This window comes from Girardinichthys multiradiatus, chromosome 8 (genome assembly GCF_021462225.1).
Source record: "Girardinichthys multiradiatus isolate DD_20200921_A chromosome 8, DD_fGirMul_XY1, whole genome shotgun sequence".
In the NCBI taxonomy this organism is placed as follows: Eukaryota; Metazoa; Chordata; class Actinopteri; order Cyprinodontiformes; family Goodeidae; genus Girardinichthys; species Girardinichthys multiradiatus.
The window spans coordinates 9,466,499-9,489,234 of NC_061801.1; the positions used below are offsets into that span (position 1 = coordinate 9,466,499).

The window sequence follows — 22,736 nt, forward strand, 5'->3', positions numbered from 1 at the left end:
CAGCAAGGTCAATCCAGAAGACAAAGAAGCAGACATGAGGGACAAAATCCAGAGAAGGATTTTTTAAGAGTCACACAACAAAGGGGGAAAACGAAGAGTGGACAGCAATTAAAAGATGGTTTAAACCATGTGAATCACAATAACACACTGAAACATTTAGTGTTTGCCAACTTTTATACCATGAACAGATTATAGTCTCTGCCACAAGCTGTTCCTGTAGCCTGACAGTATTAAAGGCTTTCTGGAAGAGAAGTTGTTTTTAAAAAGATGCTGTGCATTTCTGTGAGTGACGGTTTTTAAAAAATGATGTCGAAGTTTGTTAACCAGTTTGTTAACCACACATATAAACTCTTCATATTAAAAATAGTTCTTATAAGGCAAGATCAGCAGCTATAGCTGCAGTTCAAAGCTCGCATAACAACATCACAGGGGCAAATTTATACATGCAAGGTCCAGTATATACATATACATTTAGTAGCCATCCAGAGCTCTATTAAACTGGTTGATTTCATGTAATGCAACTAACTTTTAAGCATAGTACACATGTTTTCACGAGGATTGAGATCAGGACCATCCCAAATGTTTATTTTCAGCCTGCTTCATCTACTCCGAAACCAGTTTTGATGTATGTTAGGGATCAGTATTTGCTGAAACACCTAACAGAGTCCAAGTTTCAACCACGTGTTGATTTCAGTTCCAACTTGAACAATTTAGAGGTAGTCCTCCATCGTCATAATTATATCCAACTTGTGCATCCCACGGCACGATGCTACCACCTCCACGCTTAAGGTTGGTACATTGCTCTTTGAAAGCCTCACGTTGACTCCTCATAATGTAATTCCTGTCATGGCGAAATAGCTCAATCTTTATTTCGTCTGACCAGACAACCTTTTCCCAGAAGGCATATGGCTTGTCCGTGTTACCTGCTGCAAATTTCAGTTGAACCACCCTGAAAAAATCTGATCACAACTGTATGTACAAATTGGTTCTGTGTACAATATTACAAGCAAATGGGAAATAACAGCAAGCATCTACGGCAGTTCAACATTATCCAGATGGGTGTGACCGTTTTACAGAAAGAAATCAGACCATAAAATGAAGACTTAACTACATCTGAGTTGTATTTAAAAATTGCAGTTACATGATATATTTCTCTTTCTCTCAGCAAAGAGTTTTAAAAAAGGTTGCTTTTAGATTTGTCAGGTAGAATAAATAAACCTGTCGCTGATCTGTAAAGAAGGAGATCAGAGGCAGCAACCATCTCACACACATACAGGAAACACAGCTTTCTGTAATCAGTCTTGTTTCAAATCTTCCTGACAGAACTAGCAGCTTAGGCCAAGAAATTAGGAGAAAATCAACTTTGTTTAGGCTGGTTTGTGTCTCAGACGCACTCTCATGAAATCCAGAAACAAAGTTAAACAGATGAGGTTTTTACTAAGGATATCCAGAATACTCAATTACATGCAATTTTTTTAATTCATTCACAAGCCCACTTTCTTCTATAGATAAAACTCATACAATGTAAAAACCAGTTTACTGCTGTTTATTCATACATCCCATCCAATAAGAAAAGTGGGATTATGACCCTTCCTATCCAACTAATGCAGCATGTTAGTGCTGAGGATTACTGCTCCGAGGCATAAAGGCGCACAGAAAGGGCTCATACACCTTTATGTTTACATACCATATGACGCTTAGTACAACTGTACTTGCAAATTGATGTTAGAACAGATAGTTTAAATGGTGCAGTAAAATAATGAATAAATCAAGTAGTGATGCTGTGTTGCAGTAACATTTTACAGCAGCTAATATTCTGCCTCAATATGTGCATTTCATCATTGTACCTAGTTCGTCCCACAGCTGCCTGTACTTGTCAGTCATGGTGGTCCCCTGTTGCCTCCACAGCGCCAGTCTGGGGTCACCCATGAACTGCTCTGTGATCAGTGTTAACATGCGAGCCCCGTTGGAGTCCCTCATCCTCAGCATCTCTCTCACCTGGAGGGCACAAGAAAATTATGGTTAGCTGTACATAAAAAGTTTACTTTTTCTTTTACGGAAATTCCGATGTTGGAAAGAAACACAAAAGTATATAAATTTAAGGAAAAGAAGAATCTCTACGGCTTCAATTAATAAGGATAGAATCATCAACCTCCAGGAAAAAGTAGAAATAGGATGAATGTTGTTACAGCAAGGGCTGCTTGGGTCAGCAAAAAGTTGGCAAAACAAATCACACAAGATTACAATATAATTAAAAACAGAATAGAATAGACAGTCTACTGTCATTAAAACACAATACATCTGGTCCTGCACATCGAAATTATATTTTGTTGCATTGACTCACAATCAGACTATGGGAAAAAATTATCCTTAAGCAATAGAAATACTATAAAAGAACTAAAACATGTACAAACAAATACCTACAGGTATATGCTTAAAAAGGTTTAACTCAACGACTTAAAAAAAAACCTAAAGTTTAATCACTGATAAAATCTGACATAGAAGTACATAAACTGAATATTGTTGAAGAGAAAGCAAAGAATGACAAAATATACCAACACACATCCTTGGGGTATCCCTTGTTTATCCCAGATTTCTGTAGCTTTATTAGACACATAAATGTAACAACAGCAGCAACACAGTGGTGATGTATGACATGGTTGGGAGGTTAGTACCTTGCTGAAGAGTAAGTTAAGCTGCTTTCCCGAGCCATGGTACCCGCCCTGGGAGAGAAAGAGCTTGACCTGTTCCTGGACTTGTTCCTCATCCAAATGCCAACAGTTCTCATCATCCACGCTTGCCCCTGCTGTCGGATCTGGAGCTCCTAGCATGAGTAAAGAAAAAACAGACAGGAGCTAAGCTTTCTCAAGTGATTGATGTACTTATTTTTAACATTTGGTAGAGGAAGAAAGAATTTCCATTCACCTTGGAAGTCGCAGCTCTGACCTGACCATAACATCTACTCCAATTTAACAAGTTACAAGCAAAAGAAACTACCACTAACGGTTACATTCAGTTACAAGACAAACTATTACTGCTACGACTTAGCTATAGAAGCTTATAACAATGCATTTCTCTGCATTCAAACACAAAATGAATATGCTCACTAACTGCTTTGTACAGTGCATACGTGTCTGCTTGACTCGACAAAGAAAAAGCTTATTTCACTTTAACCTTTATTTTACCTTATGCATGTGGCCGCTATATTAGATTTTGAGATTTGGATTGGTAAAAAACCTGAGACTTCCCAAGTCGGAATTTCCCCTTCAGTTTGTTTTGTTTCATTTTGAATATTTAAAATTCCGATTTAAGAGCACAAATTAAATAAAACAGTACTCTTCACGGTTTACTACTAAATTAAAACAGATACTTCAGAGGAGGTGAACTATTCATCGACATGAAATGCAAGAACTTTTTTAAATGGCTGTTTTAAGGCACACCCTTCAGAATGAATGCATTAATGTCTGCTGGGTCAGCTTAAACACCGATCAATAGCATAAATCCTGTGACTATAACCAAGCTCAGAAGAGCAACTTTTGGAACAACTAACAAACATCTCTTGGGAGAACTGAACCCAGTAAAAGGTTCGACCATGAAGTAGTCAGGCAGAACCGAATATGATGTGCGAGAGCCTAAAGCGCGCAGAACAATAAGGAAGCTGCAAACTTACACACTTTAACTTTTTAGCCTATCAAAACATTAGATTCAAGTACAATTTATTATAAAAACACAACATCATTTATTTGTTTAGAAACTCCAGTTTTATTTTAGGTTCAGAGCATTATTCAAGCTTCTGAATAATTAGATAAGACGCTTTGATAAGAAGCTGTTCTGCATATTCTGTCAATACATGAAGACAAATGCAGGTTTACTTGCATATTTTTCCCTTTCCATCTCTTACGTCAGCCTCCAGCCGGGCCTCAACTGGTACAAAATTGTGAAAATACAAAACACATACCGGCATCTGCTTGAGTGTCTGTTTATGTCTGGACTGCATATGCATGGAAAAGTGCAGCTTGTTCTTGAACCTGAAACCTGAAACACCAAACAACAGCCATGAAAGCAGCCCCTCCACTCACCATGCACCTGGTTGATCTCGGAGTTCTGTGACAATATTTCATCAGCCAACTTCTGCGCCGTCGGCAGCACGTCGGTGTGATGCACCGTGATCAGGTACTGAACGAACTTTTGCAGCTGATCTCTGTTCATTTGGAATAACGTCTCTGAGATGGGCAGCCGCAGTTTGACTTGCTCGGGCTTCCGTACTCTGTACAGTGAGAGCGCCACCACGTGGGCGCAGTAGAAGATGTCCTTGTTGCCGCAGCTGCAGGTTACCGATGTGATTTTGCAGCGGTCGAAGCTGACACTTACGTTGCAGAGCAGCTCTGGCTCAGAGGACGTGGCCGGTTCCCGAACTGTCCCACTGAGGTGAAAACCTGCACAGAAACAGCAAGAATATTCACTGTTAACCATCAAAAACGATAGGTTTTTCATTTTCAGCCTAAAAACAATTTCAAACCCTTTGTGCAATAGCTGGAATACAAAAATGCACACATCCGCATAAGTATCAAGGGGCACTGTAGTTAGTGGTAGAGATGTACCAAGAAATCAGTTGGTGACCAGAACTGGCTTAACTTAACAGGTCCTAACTGGTGATCAGCCAGTCCAAAACTCAAAATGATCTTTTTACATAAGTGCTACCAGGTTGGGCTGACAACAACACTCTTTGGTGTAGACACCATTACTGGGTGAAGAAGACTCAAAGCTAGCTGTTTTCAGTATCTTTAAAAGGTCTTTAAAAATAAAGTCAGAGGACGCACAAAAGGTAAAATCTCAGATAAGAATATTATTTTAAAAGAAAACTACATCTTCTAGAGAGCCATGTTGGCTGGTCATTCAGCTGGTATTGTACTTTTGGTACTTTATACCCAAGTTTTTCGTCCACAAAAAGGAACACAGGATGATAACTCGAACAAATAATCCAGGAGGAGTGACTGCTACAAGTCTCTGACTGGATGCAATCTGCTGGGTTTCCTTAGATAGAAAAACTTTTTATCCAATTTGAATAAATACTTGAATCTGACTGCACTGTTCAATGGTTAGGATTACTTGGAATGTATGTACCTGACTTTGTGAAGTGCCTTGAGACAACATGTGTTGTGAATTGGCGCTATATAAATAAAACTAAATTGAATTGAATTAATAAACATGTTAAAGATTGCTCAATCAGCTCAGCAGTCATTTTGTTTTTACATAGTAAAACCCTTTATTACAACTGCTGCTTGCGCACACACTGTGTGACATCACCTCTACTTGTAATATAAATATTTCTTGACTGCTCGCAACAGGAAGGCTTGAAAAGAATATTTTAAATGATGCTTATTATAGTTTGCAAACCAGAAATGGCAATAATCTGTATCGGCCGATGAAAGCTTCACAAAACATAATGGTTAGTTGAATTGGTTTCTCTAAATTGCCCTTAGGTGTAAATGGGTGTGTGCGTGGTTGTTTGCCCTGTGTGTTGCCCTGCGATGGACTGGCGACCTGTCCAGGCTGTACGCCGCCTCTCGCCCGTAGACCGCTAGAGACCAGCTCCCCCACGACCCTGTATGGTAAAACCAGATATAGAAAATGGATGGATGGATTTCATTTCGATTTGTATTCACTTATGTCCTCACTCCATGGTTAAGCTCCATGTTTCTTGCTCACAGAAGCATTGGCCAGGTGAAAGGTGCCACAGAGACACACATATTCTCATTTCCTTTTCATTTCCCTTTCACAACACCTCCTGTGCTTAGCTTCCCCTAATCACCTCCTCCCTCTGTCAGCACTGACAGGATCATTTCACCAGAGGCACAAAGTCCTGCTATTAACTGCAAACCTATGGCCCTCTCAGAACAGAGCCTAAATAGGTGTTTGTGAACAACATTTATTTGGATGTGGGATGAAACCAACTTCTCAAATCTTGTGTATTTTAGGTTCAGACAGGAGTATAAAAGTTAATGACAGAATAAAAAGTACTGTAAACCTGACCAGGGCATCAGTTTTCATTTCAACTGAGCCACAAGTGGAAATGAGATTGAAATATTAAGCTTGGTAAGACACAGCAGATGGACATGCGTTGGCAAAGAACAGTAATACAACAAGCAGTTTTATAAGCAAAATTGCCCTGAAATAGACAATGTGATAGGGTTAGTGGGTTAACAGGGAGAACAGATGGTCTCAGAGGCTTGGTGATATACATAGGAGTTTATCATCCACATTCACTCTCCCCCGTTTCAGGTTCACTGCATGGTGAAAAGGAACAAGTTTGTTCTGCCCAACAGAAACAAACACAGGCTAGACAGTCCCTTGTTTGGTCGTGAATCACAAGAGCGCAATGTGCTTCTTGCTTCCCGCTGTCATCCCGGCTGAAAAGCACGTACAGTGGCCAAACGAGAGGCTGATAAGCTACAATGCCAGACTGTGACAGCTGACAGGCGGCTTTATTAGGTGGTTGTCTGAGCCAAAGAAAATGGAAAAATGCGACAAATTCAACCTTTTGTCAAATCGGTCTATGGGGACGTTTGGATAACGAGTGCTGTTCTCACAAGCGAGTTCATATATAACCTCTGCTGTGACTACAGCATGTGAAACTAATACAAGCTGCTCTTACAGCAGTAGTTTTGTATTCTTATTAGTTTCTAGTCAAGGTCTATGTTGTAATTCTTTATCGATACCATAGACATTTATGTCTTTGGTACATCTCTGGGAGTAACTTGCTGCAAACTCAGGAGCTCTAAAACCAATCTCCATTTCAGTAAAGTGGAAAACATTTGGAGAGGGATTTAGAGCAGGTAGGATTTTGACTTCTTATAACTTGTAAAATAAAATAAAAAGTTTCACTTCAGAAGATTTGAGCTGCCCTTTTAGGGTGTAGTGCAATAGTGAAACTCTCAACAGACTATGTTACTTTTACAGAAGCCGTGTCCAACTGTACAAAGATTAGCCTAGCAAGAAAAAGAGCCAGCCCGTGGTGCAAGCAAACTAAGCTGCTGATTAGAGCATCCAAGCCAGCAGGAGACATCCCTACAGCACCCGATTTCTCCTCCTGCAGCTTGTGTGTTCACTGATGTCATGTTTCATGCACAACAAAACTGTTCTCCTTCTAGACCCTGAGTAAGAATGTACCAGGCACCACTGTGTTCACGGTTGTCACAACCTGAAACATCATATTCCAGTTGTCCTAGAATGGCAAGCTCACCCAGACATGGTCGTCCACCTAAACTGACAGGTCGGGCGAGGAACGGAATAATCAGAGAAGCAGCAAAGGAGCTCTGGTAACTCTGGATGAGATGCAGAGATCCATAGCTCAGGTGGGAGAATGTGTCCTCTAATGGATTCCATAAACCTGACCTTTATGAAAGAGTACCAAGAGGAAGGCCATTGTTGAAAGAAAGCCAAGAAGTCCAGTTTGTACTTTCTCACAAGCCATGCAGGGAATATATAAAACCTAGTAAACCAGCTTCTCTGGTCATGGCTGAATGGAAGATGGATGGAGCTAAATACAGGGTAATCCTGGAAGGGGAATTTACTGCAAAAACCTGAGACTGGATTCCTTTCCAGAATGATAACACTGAACATACAGCCAGAGCTACAATGAAGTGGTTTAGAACAATATATATTAATTGCCCAGTCAAAGTCCAGACCTAAATCCAATAAAGAATCTGAGGCAGAACTTGAAAACTGATGTTCACAGATGCTCACCATCCAATCTGACTAAGCTTGGCCTATTTTGCAAAAATGAGTTTGAATATCCAGCTATCAAAGTTATAGTTAGAAACCATAAAATTACTGCAATTACCGCTGTAAAAACAGCTGTAACTGCGGTGAAAGGCAGTTCTACAAAGTATTGGCTCAGGAGGACTGAATAAAAACACACCTGCCAGATTTTTAATTGGGAGAAATGTAAACACAACACATTGTCTTCCTTTAACTTCCCAATTTGACATTACTTTATGTTGGTCTATCACATCAAATCATACTAAAATACAATAAAGGTTGTGGCTATAACAACAAAATGGGGAGCGTTTAAAGAGGTATAAAACCTTTAGTATGGCTCAACACTGGGCACCACTGCTTATCGTTTCTTAGCTATCATCATCATCATGTTTGATCCTATTGTACTTGCAGTAGGTCACATACTTCTATACTGTAGCTTATACTATTCATGAAAGCTTCTATTTATAACATTGTGTCTGTAAGGGCGGATATTGAGTCAACTGGTTTTGCAGTAAATCTGACAAACTCACATACAGTACGTACATGTGGTAAGAATCTGCACTTGAACATCAGCTGCAAGGTCCAATTTCCACTTTGCTCACATCTTCTCCTGTGTGTGATACTCAGCACATAGCTGACACATATCCATCCCAGCTGGATGGAAGAACGCTGTAAACCAAGTAGGCGTTTGTCTGCAGATGTGGAGCGGCTGCGTGACACACACCAAAGAAAAACCAAACAGAAGCGGAAGGAGGAGATATCTGAGAGTGAAACCTGTTTAGTTCTTAGCTGCTTTTCCTGGCAAGCCGAGATACACACACACCGGACCTCACTTTACACAACCACCGGGTCCACATCCTGCCTTTTATATGCACATGCAGAGGCAAACACTGCGCCGTCAGCGGCGTAGCCCGGCCCCAGGTTGTGCCTGGCCCACAGCTGAACCTCTGACGTAGCAGAAAGAGAGACAGTGATTCGGGAGGAAGAAGGAAGCCGCTTTGCCACTGGAAAAATCGGTATGCCCTCAGCTGAGTGAGTGTGCACATGTAGGAGTGTTAGAACTGGCTCTGAGCCAAAGCCCTGAGCTCAGCATTCTGTAATGTACTTCCTTTCTCACTGTCTGCTCTTCAAAGCTTGCATAATAAAGCTATGCACTTCTCATAGCAACCAGAGTTAACTCCTTCCCCCCCACTGCAGCCTGACACCAAACTGGATGTCAAAGTGTGGAGAAACTGTACCATCCCAGCCTCCTTCCTGCTTAATATCTCCTTGTTTAACCTGATCATGAAGTAAAAGAGTAGGTGTCTTTCACAAACTGCCTCTCTATGGCTTTCTCATGTCAGGATAAAACTTTCCAGAGTAGATATGGCTTATACCTCTTACCATGTATTCACACGCTGTTACATTTTGTACACTGGCTTATATTAGAAAGGACTTGTTCGAAGAACAATTTAGTAGATATCTGAAATAAAACACCATCTATCCTATACTGAAAAGAGGCTAAAGGTTTTCCAACAATCTTGTCAAAGTATAAAAATAGAAACATATAAACATAACAGGTTGATCAGCATTCACAGCCTTCTTTTACAATATTTGAAGCCCCTCAGGCAGCCTCAACTCTTTTTTGATGAGTGTACAAACTTGGACACAAGTTTTTTTGCTTTTTTCTCCCATTCCTTTCAGAAGATCTCTTCTTGCTTTGCCTGGTGGTGTGGGAAGCTTCAGTAGACAGTCATGTTTATGTCTTTCAAGAGATGCTTCTAAAGCCGTTCCTTTGTTTTCTTGTCTGTGCGTTTTGGGTCACTGTCACGTTGGAAGATGAATAGTCTCCTTACTCAGAGGTCCAGATTCCTTTGGAGAAGGTTTTCTATTAGAATCTCGCTATATTTGGCTTTTTCCTCTTATTCTCCATGCAGACTAATCAATCAGTTCCTGTCGCAGAAACCATCCCCATAGCATCATGCTGCCACCCTCGTACTTCACAGTACGGATGATTTAAGCCAGCCTCCACTTTTTTTCACTGCAGTCCCACCAGTCCCAGTGTGGGTTAGGGATATCTAATTAGATTCACGAACGGATAGCAAAGGGTTAGAGGTTTCTAACCTTTCAAAACTGAGATATTTTGGGAATACAAATGTGAGAACTGAGTTTTAACCCTAAGTACTTTTGCTAAAAAAAATATCATTACTGATAGAAAAAACTATGTAAGGTATACTTTGAAGTGTTCTAAAACATTGGCCAGTCAGTCAGTCATTTTCTACCGCTTATTCCATAGTGGGTCACGGGAGAGCTGGTGCCTATCTCCAGCAGTCTATGGGCAAGAGGCAGGGTACACCCTGGACAGGTTGCCAGTCCATCGCAGGGCAACACACATACAACCATACACACACTCATTCATACACCTAAGGGCAATTTAGAGTTACCAATTAACCTAACAGGCATGTTTTTGGACTGTGGGAGGAAGCCGGAGTACCCAGTGAGAACCCACGCATGCACAGGGAGAACATGCAAACTCCATGCAGAAAGACCCCAGGCTGGGAATTGAACCCAGGACCTTCTTGCTGCAAGGCAACAGTGCTACCAACTGCGCCACCGTGCATTGGCATCATTGTGAATTATGTTTTACAAGTATAAAAACTAAACCACAGAAATTACTGGAATGACTTTAGTTCAGTCAATTTCACTGTATGAGGTCTGGTTGTCATTGTTTTTTAACAAGAAAAAAAACATGTTTTGCTAACATCTTGCTGCAGGATTGTTTACTGCTTACATGGATTACACAAGCATACGGAGACTGTTCAGTAACACCTGGTTGTTTAAGGTGTACCCCAATTCTGCAGTGGAATATTTCTTGAATTATGTGCAAAGGGACAGGGAATTAGGCCTGTGGAGAGTACAAGGATCTAAGACTGAATGCCAAATAAATTGTGTTGAGGGGCAAAAAAAATCCAGATGTCAACAGGTGTTAATAAGAATTTATCCAGCGTTAAATGGGATCCATGCAAGGGTTGATTGACATTAACACCCGCCAAATGTCAGTGAATTTTAGAAGTGGCCGGTAACAGCCACCCCGACTAGCCACTTTGGCAGATAGAATTATCTATACAGTTTTTAGTTGTAGTTTTCTCAAATGGGATCTGAAATAATAAGCAAATTGAAATGTGAAGCGGTGGGGGCGGTAATGTGGCGGCACATTCAAGGTGTCAGAAAACCCGGAGAGCAGAAAAAAAGAAAACCTGACATGAAATGAAGAAGGGGAGACAACAAAAAAGAAAAGGCCGTTTAAAGAAAGTGGAAGACAGCATGTCGAGAATGGTGAAAAGATGAAGGGGATCTCTTTTGTAGTCGGAACGAACAATTTCGAAGTCGAAATGATAAAGGACCATAAAATGTCCATTGGTCATAAAGGATGTATGGTGACAAAACGGGCGAAAATGGCCAGTTCTTTATCAGACAGCGTGGCAGTGAAGTCCCTGGCCCTTATAAGTTGGCTGAGTTTGAGAAGATGGGAATGCTGGTTCGCAACGCACATGCTATAGGGAAGAAAGGCCGGCCATTCACAGACTATGTGTGGAAGTGCAAGTAAGTATTAACATTGGTGTATTATTAAACGATTACTGTGTTTGTTGATTAAAGTTTTTGAGGAAGCTACGTTAGTCACATTTTCATATAAAAAGGAGCTATACACAGAACCTTATCAGAGCTGAATACTTGATAATGACCTGGAGTGGTAAACATTTTATGTAGTCTTGATATGATTGTGTAAAAGGGTCATTTACAATTATAAATTTTGTAAATCTAGTTCAAGTAAACTTTAGCACACTATAGTCAACTTTAATCATATTAAATATAAATTCCCAACAACAGAATTGTGGCTGAGTGGCTAGTAACTTTGGAAAACCACTACCCACAGTGGCTGGTGAGCAAAGGAGTTAAGGTCAAGCCCTTGATCCATGTACAGCTTTTAATAAAAACCATTTTGTACGGAATCTGTAAAACTGCTAAAAGAAAAGCCATGTCCACAAACTACCCTATTTAGCTCCTGCTTGAGCTTTCTAACAGGTTAACCAGGTTTAGCCTTGGTTTAGCAATTATATAAATTAAAGTAAAGAAAATAAAATCTTTTGCAAATAATGTTTAAGAATGTTTCAAACAATTAAAGCTTCCTTCAATCCTTTGCCATTTTTCCATTTGCATTTCTATGACATCCTAAAACATGGTAGAGATCAGTATTTAGGTGCCATCTACACAGTAACGGTGTTATGTGAATAAGTAAAAACTTTCTAAAATTAGCCTAAGCACTTGCAAGCCATGGGATTTTATGATGCTCAAAAAAGCTTTTGAAACAGGTTCCAGATGGGAAAGAAATCACCACTGTGGTGTTGTTGTGTAGATAACCAATGCCAAACCTTTTGAAGACGAAAATGCAACACTGTGTAATGTTTCATTTGATGTATCCTGGACATTAGAGCTTGTAGCTCCCTCTGAATAGAAACTGGAAAAATCTGAGTTCTGAGGACAACGAGAAGGCACCATTAGCTTCATACAACGGTTGTAGACCTTCTTCTTTGTTTCTAGTGTATTTCCATGATAGTGTCAAGTACCACAAACGGACCTGGCATAGTTGCTACTAGTGCTTATAGTTGCTTTTATTTAAAACTGAGTTTTATGTAATGATGTTTTACAAGAAACTTTAGAAATGACAAATAGAAACATTGTTTTGGGAAAAATGTGTTCATTCTACAGTCATGTTTCACACTGCTGTTTTTCTGTTTCCTATGTAAACACAAGATGCAACACATACACAGTAACACTTGTCCTGCGTGTTTAACATCTCAATTAAAGTTCTAGCCGAGGTCTCCAAAGGTGGCTGGGCAGACATATGAGACAGTTTCTCAACCAAGCAGGGCTTTGTGTATTTAAATGTGTACATTGTGTGTTATTGTTTTGGTGAGAATGGGGAAGCTAATCTCTCTCCCATGGAGATGGAGAACTGCCTCTGGGGCTGGAGGAAGGGGCAGTAAATAACCAATCAATAGTGGTGCTTGACTAATCACAATCAGACTGATGCATCTTTCAGGTAAATTGGGACTGATGGAAAACTGAAGTGCATTAGATAATAACTGATAGGAGTGATTCCCACATATTTCTGACCATTGATGGAAATAATGTCTTCAGAGATAATGTTGTCATAAGCTTTAAAGGAGCAATAATGTTCTTCTTGTATCCATAATCGATCTCAATCCTGGATGCTATCTGAGACCTTTAAGAAACCAATCCACAGTTGGCAACTGAAAATACTTTCCCAAAGTGACTGTCAATGTACACTCAATAATATTACAGCCATCTCTGAAGGAAATACAGCTGATTATTCAGCCTTCCTTGTCATTTAGGAAAAACTATGAACTAGCCCTGAACAGTGAGATTAAAACAATGTTAATTGTTTTTGGCATATTTCTACCAGGCAGGTGCAGGAAGAGATTATCATGGTTTGATAACCTTGAGTAAAAATACTAGTATCATGTTTTCTATACAAAAACTTAAAACTAAAATATAAAAACCTAATCTAATTTCTTTTATTGAAATGATTATCACTGTTGCTAGAATAATAAGAGATGATTACTACATTTAGAATGATGTTATCTATTTTTTCATTTATTGCAAAAATTCAGAATAAATCTCCACTAAATGAAGCAGTAGATTTCAAGTACTTCTTGCTCAGAAAAGTATACCTTTTTTGCCACGGGTACAACTATTTAAAATTAGCAGGTAATTATTTGGATATCTGCTTGAGTAACTAGCCTGCACTTGGCTGCTTACCGTGGTGCCACTTGTAGCTTGCCAACTGTATTTTAAAACCACCGTTACCATAATAGGAGTGATGGGTGGCGCTCCATTAGTTTCCACACCCTGCTTGTGTTATTTGTGTGCAGAAAATTTCCAAGCAACCAAATTTGTCAGTTTTATTAGCAAAGGGAAAATATAGTGGCCTCATTTCAGCCAGATGATCAGCAGCAACTGGTGGAGAAGGTGCAGCTCTGTATTACTCTATGTTTAATGCAGCCGGAGAGAACTCCAGTCATTCTGCACATTCTTTGGCATCTAGGTACAAGCAATTTAAATCGAACAAACTGTACAATGAAATATTTGAGAATTTTTAATGCTTAACTTTTTAACATCTTGTCATACATTGATACTGGTAACCATGCCCATTTCTACATATAACAACATTAAATACTGACATTTTTGGCCTCCAACTCTGCAATGTTAAAAATGTTGGCTTGAAATCATTATTATGCAGTTGTTTTTAGAAAAAAAGAAAGAAACTCAAGCTAACAATTTTTGCTAACTTCTGCCAATTTTAGCTAACGGCAAATTAGCTGTTCACTGTACACTGGCAGCCAATTCTGAATATGAAAGGCGCATTTTTTATTGTTTGCTTCTTGTTTCACTCTTAATAAAATGTATCTAAACGTATATTCACTGAGTGGTAAATATATATCTGAGTAGATAGGGGCCAGGGATTACCAAATAGCCAGCTGTGCTTAGGAGCCACAGTCAATAAGATGATGAGTTAGGGGTTTGTAAGAAGCTGAAGGATGCACCTTGTTGCAAGTTCAAAATTAGGTCAATGAGGATTTGAGTGAGCTGGGTCAATCTGTGTCCTTCTTAAGCAGTCAGTCACCTATAGCGCGTTCCTCAGAGTACAGAACTGCTAATCAATGGTCAGCTCAAAGTCTACCTGGCAGCGCTTCTAATGTTGATGTAGCCTTTCACCGACAAAAATTATTTTGGGAGACAATTATCACGTCCAATTCCTTCAATCCAATACAGTAACTGCGCTCCAATACTACATGGCTAAAGGGTTCCTCCAAAACCAAATGGGCAGAATTTCCTCAGCTCTGTCAGAGAAACAAGAAGCCACCTTTACCACACAGTAATATTTAATAAATTAGAACACACATTCTAATGAGGCTCGTTTGTCAGATTAAAAGTACTTTTTGAAAATATCCCCAGGCTGCTTTTCAGTGTCCACCTTTCATATTTAGAGTTCTGACATCAGGGAGCTGTCTTGTTACATTTCTGACTCAGAAAAATCTTATGTCAGGAGAAAATACACCACAGTTGACTCGACTACTTTACAAAATTGCCTAACTGTAGACTATATCCCCTTTTCCACTGAACATCCTGTGATTTAAATACTTTGGGGTTTTTTTGGGGGTAAAAGAAATCCTGGGTAACTTGTCTGTTTCCACTGCTCTGAAATGCCACAGAAAATGTATTTAAATATACCCTACAACATATGGGGAAGTTGTGAAGAAAACTGCACTACACCTCCAGTCCAGCGGGTGGTGGCAATAAGAAACTAAAGGCCAAACAAGCAAAGCCCAACAGTTGTGTTCTCCATAACAAACAAGATGGAGAATGTAAAATTGGCTTTATTGCGACAGGCTATCGCCCAAACACGACATCTCAATCACAAAAGGTACATTTAAACTGAATCTCATATAAAACAGAAAACAACACAGGTTTTAAATATGGTGTGTAAGAGAAAGTCAGAACACTGCAAGAAAAGCACATAACCCCGCCCCTCAACAATCCCGAGGTTATCTGAAAGTCCTACCCTCACAGGGCTTGGAAAATCCTGGGTGGTGCTTGTAAGTCTCCGCAATTGAAAAAGTGGCTTATGAATATTATGGAAATATTATTTAATTGTCTTTAAGCCCGTCTGTCATTTGCTGTGAGTCAAGTGTAATAAGCCTTGTGTGGTTATGATGAAAGTAGCAGTATTTCTGAACAGAAAAGAACCAGTGAACTCCAAGAATGACTACAAATGAAAACTATTAAAGCACTCAGACAGGCAGTATTTGATACTGTTACCTTGTAGTTTAACTTGGGAACTAGAAAAGCCGATTTCACTTCAGACTGTAGTGTTTCACAGACACGACATTGCAAGTCAAAGAATAAATATTAAGCATAGCTTTAAGAAGTTATTTCATGTTTTTTGTTGGCTTATGTTATAAACTAATAGACTCACATGGGGATTTCTGAAAGTAATGCACAGCTGAGTGAATCCACTGAAAGGATTATACATGCTCTGATGATATTAAAATATTTAATTTATAATATGCCCAAGGTGCCATAGTACAGCACAATACTGAAGATAGATAAGCAACCTTTATGTCATACAAGTAAACAGGTTTTAAATAGTATTAGGGGCATCTGTGGCTCAGTGGGTATAGCAGAATCGCCTTGCAATTGGAAGGTGGTGGGTTGGATTTCAGCTTTTTCCTGCTCCATGTTCTTGTACCCCTGGGCAAGGCACTTAACCCCAAGTTACCTACGTCTGCGTCTCGATGCATGAATGTGTGTGCGTTTGAGTGCAGTTGGGTGAATGTGGCTCTAGTGTAAAACGCTTTGAGTGATCAGTATAACTGGAAAAGCGCTACATATGAAATCAGTTTTCTTGTTAGAAAACTGGGTGTTACATGTGCTTAAGTACTGGTAAAAAGAGACAATTCCAGATCTTTTACAAAGAGCCCTTGCTCTGCAACAAACAGCAACTCTGTACTAAGGCTGATGCACTTTAACTCTGATCTGGACTAATTTCTTAATGTAAACTCCAAGATAAATCCAGTCCCTCCATGGAGGATCGCATACAAACTAACCTGAAGCTCTGTGGGATTTTAACATCAGTGTTCCTGTGCTCCGGTGAAAAATAGCAGCCATTCGAGGTTTGAGAACCAGCTTCTAAAGGGTCAGAGAAGGATTTTCGCCTCACTGTTCCTATTTAAAAGCATTTGTTTGAGTGCTGTCTGTTCCCGTGTGCTCAGTGGAAGTCATTTGTTTAGCCTCTGAGGACCATCAGCATGCCAGCCAGAGCTTCTCCTCTCCAAATGCATTTGTTCTCACTCTGGAGATGGAGTCTGTCTCAGCAGAGTTGCTCACAGAGCTGCAACCCCGTTGCTAATGAGCTCAGGAGTCCCATGAAGATGTGAAATCAAATAAAAGCTTTTAGCATTCACTCACACTCTGATCTGACAGTACTTAACTCTAAATACAGATTTCCATGACATAAGCAATGAATATTCTCTGAATCATATGCAGTAGCAGCAAAGAATCAGACTGTACTTAATACTCATCAGCTGACCTCAACTCGCTAAAATTAGGATGGCTACAAAAACAAAAATAAGACTACATTCAAACAGAAGGTCTTGATGCTCAATTCCGACTTTTTGATTAAATCTGGTTTTTTGCATGGTTGTTCACACTGCTATTTAATTACAACTGCCATCAGACTTCACTCTAAGCGGTTTGCGACCCCAAAGCGACCCACATGTGCATAAGGAGAATGTAGACTTCACACGGCAGCACGCTGTTTACCAAAGTATGATGGATGTTGGCATCTCTTTAATGGAGCAGTGGCTGCTACTTCTGTAGAGAAGTCTGTGTGGATACGTAGTCGGAGCTAGGACAATGACGTAAAAGTCAGATGAAATGCGACATGACTGTTCAGACTGTGGACGCTTTGAAAATTATTGGATATGTATCCCATTTAGTACCGCATATGGAAGTGGCACAATTCAGATTTTTTTGAAGGTCAAAATATCGGAATTGGGTCGTTCTGATTGTTATGAGTAATGATAAGTCAGATATGGGCAAAAAATTAGGATTTGGGTGTCATCTGCCTGCTGTGTGAATAAGCCTGAGTTAAGAGCCTATCAAGACCCAAGGGGCAGAACAGGATAAACAAGAAGTGATAAAAGAAAAATACTACCATAAATGCAATACTCTAAATTATTTAGATCATGACTGTACCCAAAATAACCAGGCCTGAACTGAGTGTGCAAACACTGCTAAAACAAATGACTGCAACTGTCTCTGAGTGGATAAAGTAAACCTAGAGCTGGACGTGGACCTGTATCAGATTCTTACAGTATGATAACTTTGAGTAAAAATAACACTGTTTCATGTTACCTCCAAAGAAAAGCTTCACATGATTTAATCTGTTTTTGTAACAGCCAGCTTGTAGCTTGCCAGCTGTATTTTTAAAGCAATGTCCCAGTAATAAGAGTAATTGGCGGCTCGGCCTTAGTTTCCCCACCAAGACTTGCATGTTTTCCGCAGCTGAAAATGTTTTCAAACAGCCAAATTTGTATGTATAAGAGAAGTGTAATAGGTGTCTTTCAGTCAGCTGACCAGCAGTATGAAGCAACTAGCAGTCCTCTGTGTTTTATACAGCCGGTAAAATCTCTGATCACTGCAGGACTTTCTCATGCATCGTATTAGAAGTACTTTTAATAAACCTCAGCTTTTTTTTAAACCTCAATGTACCTCGGCACTGTAGCCATCTTGTTCCTGCCTAAAACAAACTTGAATGTTGCCTCACTTGATTTGGAACTGTGGTTGTTCTGCTTATTATTGATGGATGTTGCTTCTGGTTTTTTCAGATCAGAACCCGTATCCTGAGATTATGGTTCCGTCCTGAACTATAGCCTCACAACAAAAATAAACCCCAGGAGCTTTAATTTACTGCAAGCAAATAATGGTGGCTGTTGTGGGTAAAATATTGGAAATGTATAAAAATTATTGCTAATTTGGTTTTTAGTATAAAAGCTATGAGCTCAGTTAGGCTGACCACAGCGTCCAAATTCAACTGCACAAAGCAGCAATTCAGCGTCATACACTGGAAAAGCTGTTACAAATTTTTACCGTGTATACAAATGTTATGGAAATGAGGACATACTCTACAAGTGAACAATAATGTGAAGGCCAGAGTAGCACAGTAATAGACCATTTTGATCAAGCAGTGTTCAAGGGTTTTAACCCTTAAAAAGTGGCAGAAGCTTAAAGTGAATGCTGGCACCTTTTTTTAGATTTTTTAGATTTGTTTTGATTTTGTCACCAAAACCTAATGTATAAAAAAGAAGATGCGTGGATGCGTGGTTTTTTATTATTTTTTAAAAACTGGACATCAACCTCTCCAATAGCCAGTCGCGTACTAACTAATCCAACAAGTTTTTATGTACAATGGCTCCATGTGTCGTTGCAAGATGTTTCTAGAAGAACCAATGACTGTTCAGTAACTAAAGGAAAAATAAAATAAAATAAATTGAAGGTGTATGTTCTGAAATCACTCCACACTGGAAAAGGAACTGTTAAAAAAAAATCATAAGGTCTTATGTATGTGAACCTCTGACTGCAACTATGAGTATTTGTTCAGTTTCTCAACACGCCGGTTTTCTTGTTGGATGTTGTTCTAGAAAACAATCCAAACATGTGTTGTCTTGTTGGAGTTTCTTCTCTAAAAAACAATGCAAAGAACCTTAAGCCAAATTAAGGAGTGGTTTGTGACGTCAGGCTTTGCAAGTGGCTTTACAAATAAGTCTTTATTGCTCAAATGAAACTGTGCATGTAAATGACTGTGATAGGCATGTGTGTGCACAAGGCCTAACCTGAAAACATGCTCGGCTTGTTCTTTTCTGTTTAACTGCCAGTCATATGGCGTGCCTGTACGGGAGGAAAGAATGTTTTCCTTTGGTGTTACAGCAGGGTGTGGGGGGGGGCTCCTCGGTGCCAAAACAGGATGCAGGTCTCACCTTATCATGGTGGTGTATCAAACCCCAAGCCTCACTTGTGTTTGGGCTAAACAGACAAACAGCTTGCTTCATGTTCCTGGGGCTGATGTGACTGGACTGGAAGATAAACACGACTCCTCATCAGTCTGTAATGATCTGTGTTTCTCTTGTCTCACAATGTCTATCTGCTCCTGACTGAATACCTGCTAACCATCTCATTTACCACCTGGGGCCATCTTCCTGTTTAGCAGCCACATGACTCGCCAGGATAACTTGCAGTTTTCTGTCCCATCCCAACTCAGACAGAAGGTCTCTGTTCAACATGACTGCTTAGATCCTTTTGTATTCAAACACTATATCCACTTGTAAACTATTTACCTTAGAAATAAATGCTATAAAGATATTATTTTGAGTACTCAACGGGAAGGTGACTGCTTTGGTCTCGACACCCTGCAGTAGCTACATGTGGGACTCTTATTTTGAAGCACAAAAGGAAGTAATTCTTGGGTTGTTGTCATTTTTTCATCTGTCATGTGGCCAGCCAACATCACAGAGTTTTTAAACTTATGACGCCAGATAAACAGTCATGGCACTTTCACTGGTAGGGATGAAACATCAACGATGTGCTTCACACTGACTACAGCCGGCCCTTACTTGACTACAAACTTGGTCCTCAACTCATTAGCACAGCTGTAACACACCGGCAATGTTAAACGACGGTACGCGCAGTGCAGGGGTCTGATTGGTTGTTTCCGACAGGGAGCGGTGTATTTCTGCAAATGGCAGTAGGACCACTGGGAGGAGTCAGAGGGGCTACTTTTAGCCGGTTATATTGTGACATTCCTACTTCCAATCATTTCACAGCTTTGGGTGAACACTCCAGGTTCAGCCAAGTAGTGGGTAATTACAGCATGCAATAAAAATTGTTCTCCTTTTTAAATCTTTGGGTTACAGATGCTGCAACATCCATTTATTCATTCATGGTCTATAACCACTTGTAATTGCTGGGTCATAGGGGGGCTGGTGAACTATCTCCAGTGGTCACAGTCATGTGTTTTGAACTGTGGGAGGAAGCTAGAGTGCCTGGAGGGAACCCACTTATGCACAGGAAGAACATACAAACTCTATGCAGAATGACCCCGGGCCAGGTTTCGAACCCAGGACCTTCTTGCTGCAAGATAGCAGTGCTACCAACAGTACCGAGGCCTATGTCACAACATGATAGCCAAACTATGCCCACTTATTAGCAAATACTAACTACAATGCTAGAGGTACTTTATTCTGAAACTCAGCCTGCAACTGGGCTCTATAATCTGATTACCCCTCCCACCACTGTTCCCAGACTAAACTGCTTTAAAGCACAGTTGGTGCGGTTTTTAAATCACCTTCCATCATACGTATTGAGATTACTCATCTTTAACAGATAAAAACAATGACTCAACTTGTAGCTGCATGCCAGACATACCCCGGCCGTGCATACCGGATGAGCTTACAGGGCTTGTGAGAGCTTGTGTCATCCCCGAAGTATTGGGCAGAGCTAACGAAAGCGATCAATCAGTCAGACTAATTCACAGAACATCATTAGGGTTTCAGGTTTGTCATCAGCTGAGCCTCTGGTTTGACCTTGTAAGGAGTACACAGAGGAGCTATGCCGTGTCAAACAAAAAGAGTCATTTAGTTGCGGTCACTGCTAAAGCATCAGTTCCAAGAAATTTGTAATTGGGCTTTTTTCTTTTTTTTTTTTTTGCTGCGTAACAAAATCCTGAGAAATATATTTTAAAATGACTTTGTTAAATTGTGTTTATTATGAAATTTAATCATTTACAAGAACAAGTTCAAAGTTTAGCGCACACAGACTGAGACTGAATGATGTTCTGAGTTTGTTACAATAGTACGACTGGATGATTTAACAACTAGATGTGCCTCATTAATTAGCACATAGTTTGGTATCTATGTGCTTTATTTGTTTCCCTTTAGATAATTTTTTACTGACATGCTTCATCACCGATTTGCTGATGAAATTTTGATTTTTTACAAATTTTAAACCTCATTGTATATGAAAAGGATCTGTCCAACAGAATTGAAACATAAAAAAGGCTGGGGTCTGATTTTATTCAGTTGAACAAGGTTCTTATTTCTGCTCTGGATAGCTTGGTCGCTAGGATTGTTGAGAACCTGGGTTCCTTTTCCTGCACACATTAAACCAACAATAAAAAAGTTCTGGGCCAAGTTTTGGAAGTAATTTATCATCCAAAACATACTTCAGAATTGGGCCGAATAACAGTTCTGAGATATATATTCCGATGATGATATGACAGTTTTATGTAGTCCTTTGCGATTGTGATTTTGGACATATTGATATTGAGTCTAATGTCTAATGTTCTGTAGACTCATTAGACTTTAGCCTGGTACTGGTTAACTTTGTATGCTACTGGATTTAACCTGATTATAGTTTAGATTTTACATTACTTTTAGTTGAAATTGATGTATTTTACCTTTGGGCCTTTTATTTAATGTCACTCATGATTTTTAAGTTAAAAGGCATTTTGTATAAAATAACTTACTTGCATAATTTTCATAAGAGGTGATGAAATTCATGACCCAATGTAAGTCTTATGTTTATTTTGTTTTTCTGAACCAAATGACACCAACATGGACGTAGATAATTCTTTTTATATTTAAAATTCAGGGGAAACGTTTTATCTGTGCCAGTGACAGTTTGCCTGTAGGTCTCATGTCAACACTAACACAATCAGCAACAGCTTTAAAATCTTGTCGTACTTAATTTCGACATGTGGTACTGTTGAAGCTTTGAGGCACTTGACTGTCTGAGTCAGACGTACACGAAAGCCGGGTTGAAGGACGGGCAAAGGCCTGTAGCTACGGTTGGACCAGGAGAACAAGATAATTAGCTTTTTTATTGCAGATTCGAACAAAAGTGCTAAGGTGGAGCATGCAAAAGAGGCAGCATGATAAAGTGAAAGCAGACAGGAGATGCCCGATGGTTACAGGTCTCAGCAGCTGGCAGGTTTATATTATGTCACAAACCGTCTGGGGCACTTTGTGAATTTGGCTACGCAAACACAGTAGCAACTTCTCTCTCTGCAGGTAGATAAATACTGACAACAGATGGCAGGAGCGTTATCTGCTGGAAGAGCAGGTTCATAAGCAGCAAGGCAGCACACTGATAGGTGCATTTGTCTTCCTCACACTTTCAGGTCAGATATGCTATCTAATCTAGGCTATAGTGGCTGTTTAAAAAAAGAAACAGAGGCATATTTTACAGATATTTGTGGAAACAATGTCCAGGCTGAGGTAGAAGTTAATGTTAGTGTAATTCAGGGCTGCCACTGCATGATGTCAGTTTCTGTTACAACTATCACTAAGATAAGATCT

The 22,736-nt window shown here is 39.8% G+C and overlaps 1 protein-coding gene across 3 annotated transcripts in view; it reads right to left on the reverse strand.

The window, feature by feature from the left end:
- zswim6 (zinc finger, SWIM-type containing 6) overlaps window positions 1–22,736 on the reverse strand; it is a 60,651-nt gene that overhangs the window by 25,876 nt on the left and 12,039 nt on the right. For all 3 annotated transcript variants that reach the window (XM_047372765.1, XM_047372763.1, XM_047372762.1), the window contains exons 2-4: window positions 4,080–4,436; window positions 2,676–2,824; window positions 1,848–1,998 (exon numbers count right to left, since the gene is read on the reverse strand). In XM_047372765.1, the coding sequence (XP_047228721.1) occupies window positions 1,848–1,998; window positions 2,676–2,824; window positions 4,080–4,436 (657 nt within the window). The remainder of the gene's footprint in view (window positions 1–1,847; window positions 1,999–2,675; window positions 2,825–4,079; window positions 4,437–22,736) is intronic.